The following is a 9,778-nucleotide window of genomic DNA, read 5'->3' as shown; positions in this document are numbered from 1 at the left end:
TGGCAGGGGCCAGCTCAGGCCGCTGGGATGAGGGCCACACACCCGCCAGACGCTTACACTCCTGGGGATTGCTTGTGGCGTCGGCGTCGTTAATGAGCTAGTGCAATATATTGTGTACTCATCTATTTTGTGTACTCATCTGTACTAACATGTATTCACTATATTATGTACTCATTTGTACTATGCCATACACTTCAGTGTTCAAGTAATTACATTTAATTTACATAATCTTTTTCAACTAATTAGGACACATAACTTATTTATCAGTAACGTATTAAGCATTTGTATATATCGTTATCGATATTTCATACATGTTTAATGTTTATTAAATAACCAGCGATTCGTGCTTTGGTGCAGAGCAAAAAAGTTGCAGGGAAATCTCAATATGGCGAGAAATTCTAGTACTGGCTTCCCATGGACATATACAACGATCGATATAGCATTAACTGCCTTCTTGCAGGTTGTGCATGGAGGGAAGGATGATCCCTTCAAAGAGAGCAACCTAATCCAAGTTGTGTCTAAATTGAATACAAGACCGCCATGTTCTGCGTTCACCGTTCCACTTCTACACGTAACAACCGATGACCTTAGGGCCCTATTACATGAGCGCCGCTGAATATACCTCATGGTTTGCGAACTAGCCGACCATCCTTCTTTACTGGGTTTTTATATGAGGCAACGAAGGATGGCGATGTTGCCCGACCAGTATGCATCCCATATACAGGTTCGTCATTTTCTATTTGATCACCATAGTTATCTTATTGTTATTGATTCGAATACCCCTCTTCTGCTTTAGGTGTTCCCAGAAGACGCGGAGTTAATCAACAAAGAAATACCACACCTCTTGGCAATGCAAATGCTCTTCGGCGGGGGGTGTGCTGCCTGGTTCGCGTCGAAGACGACGAAGATCAGCGAACCCAAGGGGTACAAGAGCTGATGACAATTTGATGCCACTAATGCCTCGGCGTTCCACAAGCCACACAGGAGAAGGTTCAACTCACACTACAAGAGCACGTCCTAGTACCATGATACATGAAGACGACGACGACGACGACGATTTCATGCCACCAATGCCTCGGTGTTCCACCAGCCACACAGGAGAAGGTTCAACGAACAATACAAGAGCACGTGCTCGAACCATGATACCTCCGGACGACGATGACGACGACGATTTCATGCCACCTATGCCTCGACGTTCCACCAGCCACAGCCACACAGTACAAGGTTCAACGAACAATACAAGAGCACGTGCTCGAACCGTGATACCTCCAGACAATGACGACGATGATTTCATGCCACCAATGCCTCGACGATTTCACTAATCTACATCATCACTTTCCATCACTATTTTAAGATGATCACTGATACCTTGTTAATGTGGCGCATGTTCGAATATACCTTGTTTAGACTATCGGTCGCCTTAAAGACTGCTTTTTTACTCATGCATTTTGAAATGTCTTACATTAGCAACAAATTTTTAATTTGGTTACATAAAATACACAGTCAAATTACATGAAATGCAGGGAGCACGAAGAAAACATGTATTTCGGCACACGGTGTGCCGAAATACGCTTTTTGCTGTATTCGGCACACGGTGTGCTGAAAATGACTTTTTCGGTGCACCGTGTTTCGAAAATTCGTTTTCGGCACACCGTGTGCTGAATACATGTGCTAAATTCATAAATACGGAAAATAGTTATCCATTTCAGTAAATACGGTCACGTATATTGTACAAAATCGTATTTTTGCCTGACAATATCACAGATGGATTTTTCTACAAGTTGTCTGTGTTTGTAAGATAGAAACAGACATATTTATAAAAACCGTCTGTGAGTTCGTTCACATCTAGATGTCTATCTTATTACAGGTACGTCTGTCTTAACAACCGCTAACTAGATTCTTGTTTATTGAAGAGGTATGATGCACGTTTCTGAGCTGCACGATCTTTCCCGAAGTAAACTTTAGATCTACTGTAACAATACCATAAACAGAAGTATGAGACTCATTCCCCATTAAGACGGAAGAATCCCGAGCAACCTGATAAGAAGAGAATATTAAAATGTCAGCACAAACATGTACATTAGCCCCAATATCAATCCACCAACTGGTAGATTGATTCACTGAAAGAACAATAGGTAAATTACCATACCCATTAGCTCCATCTCCAGTGTTGCCAATGGTCACGTTGACAGACTTGGTGTTCTTTCCTTGATTAACCTTTTCCCTTTATGGTCTCGGTAATCTTTAGCCCAATGGCCAACCTCACCGCATACGAAACAAAGTTTATTATCTTTGTTCATCTTCTTCTTCTTAAAGTTGGTGGTTTGTTTGACCTTGTTATTTTTCCCTTTGAACTTGCCGTTAGAGGATTGTTGCACCACATTTGCGCTATACTATCCATCACCTCCTTTGTTATGCACATGCTTAGCCTGAGCTTTCTCCTCAACATCAAGAGACGTGATTAGACTCTCAACAGATATTTCTTGTCTTTTGTGTTTTAGAGCAGTGGCAAAATTACTCCACGAGGGAGGCAATTTGGCAATGATGCCCCAGCCACAAACTTGTCAGGTAAGGCACACTTTAGGAGTTCAAGTTCCTTTAGAATACACTGTATCTCATGAGCCTACTCGACTACCAATCGATTATCGACTATCTTATAATCATGATACTACTCCATGATATACAGTTCATTGCCTGCATCTGACGCAATAAATTTTGCATTCAGTGCATCCTATAACTCCTTTGCGTCCTTTATGTGTATGTACACATCACATAGACGATTGGTAAGAGCATTAAGAATACATCCTACAAAGAGTATGTTGGATTCCTCGAACTTCTTCTCTTCATCAGAGGAAAGAGTTTCTTCAGGCCTGCCAGCAGCAACCCAGTAGCAGTTCATAGCCGTAAGCCACAGAATGACTTTGACCTGTCATCTCTTAAAGTGCACACCGGTAAACTTGTTCGGCCTCAGTGCATCGGTAAAATCAGCCATAGTTAAATCAAAGTGCCTACAATAAGATTTTTGGATTGTTAGAAAATAGCACTTTCAGATTTAATTTAATTCAATTCCTGATATAACATAAATAAGAATAGATGCAGATAATAAAAACGATTAGATTTTGACTAGCTCTAACGAGTCTTGACTAAATTCGACTATCACTCAAGTAGGATTCAACTAGCTCTGACGAGTCTCGAATAAATACTCGAGCAGGATTTCAACTAAGTATCTAATACAGATTGTAATGTACGTAACCGATGACGGCGTGAGATGCAGAGGTTCCTATGACGTCGATGCAATGGACAACGACGAATATGATGAAGTAGTCAATGTAGATCGCGATGATGTAGAGGAAGCTAATCGTGAGTAGTTGCGATGCGCGCTTACCAAAATCTTTATTCGCTCTCTCCCGGTGCAGGATCCCAAGAGCGACGGGTTCCGGAGACTTGCTCTCCCGTTTGTCGGTGCACGCCGACGCAGCGGGATGGAGTAGACTACGTGCGACGGCGCAACAGAGAGAAATTGGCAAAACCTTAATTGCGTATAGGCGTCTCTTCTTTATGGTGATGATTGGCAGATATATATATAGAGAGGATCGAGCGGTTGAGACGCACCACGACCGGACTCAGTTATGCGTCACGATTGGGCTCTTAACTAACACGGTTTTCATATATTTACCTGTTTGCCCACATAGCAAAAATAATAAAACTGCAAAAAGAGATCGCACCTGCACAAGCAACTAGACCTGATTTCGATGAACCATTCACGCAGGTGCCGTACGCCTCCGCCACCGCCTGGCCCGACGAGGCGAGCGAGCGTGCGTGTGTGTTTTGCTAGTCATCTCTTCCACACATGCTAAGTGGGAGAAGAAGAGAATCCCTTTTAAGTTGTTTTTCTCCACCTCCACTAGCAAAGTAGAACTAAAACATTACACATCCGTCTTCATATAGTTGAGCTTTTGAGATTTATTTAAAATTACACAAATATATTCTAACATACCATTCCTGTAGGATAGGAATCAGACAGTTTCATCAGAATTCCTTATTAGCACTTGCATGCCAGACGCGTTGTTCGCGCCGCCCCCTGACAGGCCCCACTTTCTACTTTTGAAAAAAAAATTCCGAAAACTTTTCCTCAAAATTTTTTCTTCAAAACTTTTCTCATTAACTTTTTCTGATAACTTTTCTCGTTAATTTTTTCGGTAACTTTTCTCGATAATTTTTTTGAAAACTTTCCAAAAAGAAAAGTTATGGATTGAAATTTTTTTCAAAAAAGAAAAGTTGCGAGAATGTCCCAGCACGTCTGCGCTGATTAGAATGGCCCAAGTTTCGCGGGAATGTCCTGCGAAATGCTTTATTGTGCTTTAGCAGCAATTGAAGTCGGAGAAGTGTCTGAAAAACCCAACCAGAACAGACCCAAACTCGCTGCCTACGCTGCCCGCGTCGCGCTGTCCCGGTAGCGGAGACTGCGGCCCGCCCGCCCGCCGCCGATTGAGCCTCCCGTCGCGTCGCGCCGCGCTGCATCTCCGCACCCTGCAAAACTCGCCGCCGCAGCGCCGCCCTCTTCCGCGTCAGCTGCAAACGCAGCAATCACCAGACTCCGCGGCGCCCGTCCTACTCCTATCCTCCATGGCGTTGCTGCAGGTGCGTGCCCGGCGCGGCAGAGCTCGCTTCGTCCATGTCGACCACAACCTGCTCGACGAAATGCTTAGCAAGGTCAGGGTCTCTCGCTCTCTCGTTTTCTGCTGCTCTGTCTGCTATCACCCTGCTGCAGGTGTACCTCGGGTTACTTTTGTTCATGAACTGTTCCAAATTGCGTGGATGTTTTCATCTGCTGTACTTCTGTGGTTTCTTTTTTTTTTTTCGCTTTTTGTTCCCTGATTTTCTTTTTGGGTCTGCCCACCAGCTACTCTACAATCTGCAGTGAGTGGCATCCTTACTTTGTTTTCACCATTCTCCAGAATCCTGTGAAATTAGAAAACAACTTCCTCGGTCTGGTTGCACACATGATACACGCGTGCTGTTTGTGTTGACTCGACACGAGAAGATGGCTGGTTTGATTGCAGAAGAAGATACTGACATCAGGGAACATGAGCCTGACATAAGTAAAAGGCTAAAGACATACTGTCGACCAATGGAATTTTGAAATATGCATCCAGTAATGAGTCACAGAATCACAGATGGCAAACAGATATTATGAATTTGACGTTGGAAGTGGAATGTGGCTTTTGCCAAAAGAATAAGCTTAATGATCAAGAATGCCATTGCTAATCTTTGCAGTGACTGATTGTTAGGCTGAGTCAACGATGCAGCGACACATGAGTCAGCAGCGCATACCCAAACAACAAGATTGCAAATAGGGCTTTGTTGCTCTTTCAAGATGCTAAGAAGATCCAGTACGCGATAATTGAAACAATGGCTCTACCGCTCTAGTTCCAACTTCAAGTTATATGATCATGCTTATATGTATTATGTGTACCTTTTCGACAAGGATATAATTGACCTGTTCAAGAAAACATATGACAGAGAAAAAAACATGTTGACTGGATTGCTGAATACCACAAGCCATTTTTTTGGTCATACGAGATATTGCTTAGCAGTTCATATACACAGTACAAAAGTCTATATGTTTTGGATAACTGTACCGTCAACTTTGATGTATGGAACATGAACAACCTTTGGCCAATCGGCCCCATCTTTAGATACCCGAATATTCAGATCTCCAGTACAGTGGCTGATATGCAACTCTTGGAGCGTCGGAGGAAGAGCATCATCCGGCAAGGAGTGTAGATTGTGCAAGCTAAAAAGTCCTAGTGTCTTGATGGATGGAATAGCAGCCAAGGAAGAAGGGAGGCGTTGCAACGCGTAGCAGCTTACAATGGAGAGGCACTCCAGTGAGGTCAGTTGCTGAAACCATAGTTCCTGCTCCTCCGAAAAATGTGTTAAATTGGGTATGTCGAAGAACAACAGATTGTGAAGTGATGGGAGGTTTCCCATCGCCCTGAAGTAATCTCCGGTCATCAAGCTGTCATCAGTTCTGAGGTTGGTTAGAAGATTGGCATCCTGCTCCTGCTGCTGCTTCTTCTCATGTGATTCTTGCCCAAGACCAGTCGAGACAAAGGCAGCGGTGGCACTTAAGAGTTGAGGACAACTCTCCACCCGTGCGCTTCTAAGGTTGCCAAAGCACTGGAAGCCATCAGCCAAACGTACCCCTTCACATTTGATGAGCTCGAGATTTTCCAGGGACTTGAATTGATGCGCAGACAGTACAACGCTGTGGTGGCAATACTCAATCTTCAACGTTGTGAGGTATTCCAAGACTTGTGTACAGGTTGGTAATGCCAGAACGTAGCTTCCAGGCTTGGAGATCTTCAGCTCTTTCAATGCAGATAAGTATGGAAGCTGTGGCAACTGTCTCAGTGACGGGCAGGATTCAAGATGGAGCTTCTTGAGACATCTGAGGAACAACGACGACCCATGAGCATGAAGTTCTGCTGCTGCTGCTGCGTCTGGCTCTGTCCATTCCTCCAATTGCTCCACCCAATGAAACTCCAACTCCTGAAGAGATGGAAAACAACCGAAGGATGTGCCATCGATGTGCTTTACTGAGGGCAGCTTTCTTAGACTGAGAAGCTTGAGCATAGGGAGATGGCCCAATGTTGGAAGGGTAGACAACAAGCGGCAGCTTTCAAGATTTATATGCAAGAGATTGGCCAAGTTATCTGGCTGCAGCACCCAGTGAGGAAAAACTTGGTCCTGGTAGAATTTGATGGTTAGTTCCTGTATGTTTCGGTGTGGCTGCAGTCCTTCAAGAGCAAACTTGGGCACCTTTCTCCCTTCGATCACCAAGGCGCCCAGGTGTTTCTTGTCCATCAATCTGGCTTCCATCGCCTCCTCCTTGCTTCTCACATTCTCGATGCCGCGGATGCACAATCGCACCGTGAGCTCTCGCATGTTCTTCAACTCTCGTATCATAAATCCTTGCCCCTTTCGAACAATGAAGCTATCCAATTCTTGAAGTTCAGTTAGCCGTCCAATACCTTGAATCTTGGAGAGCGCTGAATCATCTACGTAAAGATGCCTCAGGTTGGTCAGTTTGGTAATGCTTTGTGGCAAGCAGTCAGCGTCATATCCGCGAAGATGCAAAACTTGGAGATTGCTGGGGAGATCCTTAAACCTTGCAATCCTTGTAAATGAAAGATCAAGGAATCGCAGTTTCCTCAGCCCCCTAGCATCACTAGGCCATCCCTTCCCTGGAGCTTCGACATACGATAAGTCCAGCACACGGAGACCTGGTGAGTTTCCTAGCACGCCATCAAGGAGGGAAAAAGTTGCATCACTCTCAAAACGACCAAATAGTAGGAGAGTGCGCAGATTTCTGTACTTGTGCAGCTCCTGGCATTGTTCGAGGCTACCAATCTGCAGGGCTAAGTGACGAACATTTTCCGGTGCTGAGGACGAAGCTCCCCCTGATCTTTCTCCATGGAGGAAACATTGGTGCAGAGAAATGACGATTGCTAAACCATGTACCAAATCATGCATGACATACTTGTTGCTGACAAATGTTGGTTGGAACAAGGACCTGTCCAAAAGATCATCGAAACACTGCCTCCCAACATCTTCCAGCCTCATACCATCTGGGACGTCGTTGCTCTGAATGAAATCGTGAGCAATCCACATTTGAACCAACCTGTCCTTGTCGAACAGGTAGTTCCTAGGAAATATCGAGCAGAAGGCAAAACATTGCCTTTCTTTTGGTGACAGGTGCTGGTAACTGACCCTGAGGTAGGGTAGAATGCCCTGCAAAGCTTCACCCAAGTTCCACCAGTCACTGTTGGCAACTCTTCTCCAGTTATCCCAGGAGAATCTACATCTCAGCAGGTTTCCTATTACTTTCGCTGCTAAAGGCATTCCATCTAGCTTCTTTGCGATCTCTTCACCAATCAATAGCATGTTTTGGTTGTCTTCTTTTTGGGCAACTTCCACACCTCCGAATGCATGGTACTGAAAGAGAGGCCAGAAGCTCTCCCATGGCAACGCTTTCAGATATACAGGACATATCGTGGCAACAATTTGTGCAACCCTTTGGCTCTGAGTTGTGACGAGGAGAACACTGCCATGTTGACGTGCCTCGTCGGATAATGCAGTGAGAAGGGTGCTCCATTCCTGGCACATCTCGGCCCATACGTTGTCTAGCACCAGAAAGAACCTATTTCCACAGAGCTTGCTACGGAGCTTTGTAATGGTGACTTCCATGCTATCACCGCTATCCAAATCCATGTTTTCGTATCCATTGAAGGAACGCAGGATCTCTTGCAAAGTTCTTTTGAAGCTGAAATGCTCTGAAACATAGACCCAAGCTCTGTGCTGAAAGTGCTCCTTCACCTTGGCATGATTGTAGATGACTTGGGCAAGTATTGTCTTCCCCATACCGCTCATACCAACTATTGGGAGAACAAGAATGTTGTGCCTAGCTGCTCTTATTTTTCCAGTTCCACTGTCGGATCCTGCATGATCATGCCATGAGGATCCAATAATTACCTTCAGGATCAACTCCTTGACCTCATCCCGGCCAAACACTTCGACATCTACGGGAAGGTGAGAGCTAGACTCTCTAACAACTCCTGCCAGCTGCTGGTTTGCTTTGGAATCATCCATCTTGAGAAGCTCAACAAAAGTGGCCGAGCTTTCACAGAGCTGGGCGAGGGTTCTCACCACATGCTCCAGCCTTCCCATGCCGTTATCAGGGATGACCAAACTTTTCAGAGACCTGAGAGACGACACCATGAGCTCGCTCACCTTGCGCTTGCCTGTGATGCTCGCCTCTTCGACCTCAAATTCGTCGAGGGCATTCTCGGCTTCCTGAGCCGCTGCGTGCAGGCGCTTCAGCCACTGGACCAGGTTGGTGTTGGTGATGAGCCGGTTGTCCGCCGCCTCGGATACGGCCTTCACCACGGTGAGCCTGGTCTCCAGCTCTCTCAGCAGCTCCTTGGCGCGCTCTGGCATGCCATAGTTGCTCTCGAGGCATGCAACGGCCTTGGTGGCTGCACCGTCCACGACAGCGGACAAGAAGCCACCGACAACCAGCTTCATCGCCGCTGCCATCTTGATTGTTTTGGGAGTCTGATCAGGTGAAGAGTGCAGGAGAAATGATCTATGGTCGATTTCAATTGTGGGCAATCGGTGACTGTTGTAAACTTGTACAGAAATCCCTCCGTTTCTGTCGATATTCTGGTGGTTGGCTGTTGAACCGCGTTGCGTGATGGAAAATTGGCAGTACTATCATCATCATGTGGTGAACAGGCCTTGACTAGTCATCAAAGAACAGGTTCCAATGGAGAATTAGTGCCGGCAATGGTTACTATCATGCATGTGCAGTGGTAACTTTCCACTTGCGGGCTGCTGCCTTTTCCAACCGGGCCAATTTCGATTTTGCCGCTTGTGGGCCCGTATATCTTGCTAGTCGCAGCTGCTATTTTGGCCACTTGTGAGAAGTTGGACAAGGGAGCAACAGCTTTTGACACGGAATTTTGAAACTAGGCATGCGTTCGTTTTTCAGTCGTACGGAGGTTTCGTGCGGTCAAACAAGGAATGACCGACGATGAGGGAGACCGTGGTGCCTTTGAATGTTATGCAGCGTTTGGGCCATGCCATACAGGCCTTGGATGTGTACTGTCATGCGTGATTTCAAAGAACAGGTTCCAGTGGAGAATTGAAAGTGCCGGCAAAGGTTACTATCATGCATGTGGTCTTGGATGTGTGCATCTCTGAGTGCAGAGGT

General features: G+C 45.6%; 1 protein-coding gene across 1 annotated transcript; it reads right to left on the bottom strand.

Moving 5' to 3' along the window:
- Positions 1-4,501: 4,501 nt before the first annotated feature.
- LOC133924047 (putative disease resistance protein RGA1) lies at positions 4,502-9,303 on the bottom strand. The gene has a single exon (XM_062369419.1). It carries the CDS (start codon positions 9,100-9,102, stop codon positions 5,620-5,622), a length of 3,483 nt encoding a protein of 1,160 aa, XP_062225403.1. The 5' UTR covers positions 9,103-9,303; the 3' UTR covers positions 4,502-5,619.
- Positions 9,304-9,778: the final 475 nt, after the last annotated feature.

Source organism: Phragmites australis, chromosome 7 (assembly GCF_958298935.1).
Source record: "Phragmites australis chromosome 7, lpPhrAust1.1, whole genome shotgun sequence".
NCBI lineage: Eukaryota > Viridiplantae > Streptophyta > Magnoliopsida > Poales > Poaceae > Phragmites > Phragmites australis.
The sequence above is the reverse complement of the archived record's forward strand: the minus strand, read 5'-3'. Positions and strand labels throughout refer to the sequence as shown.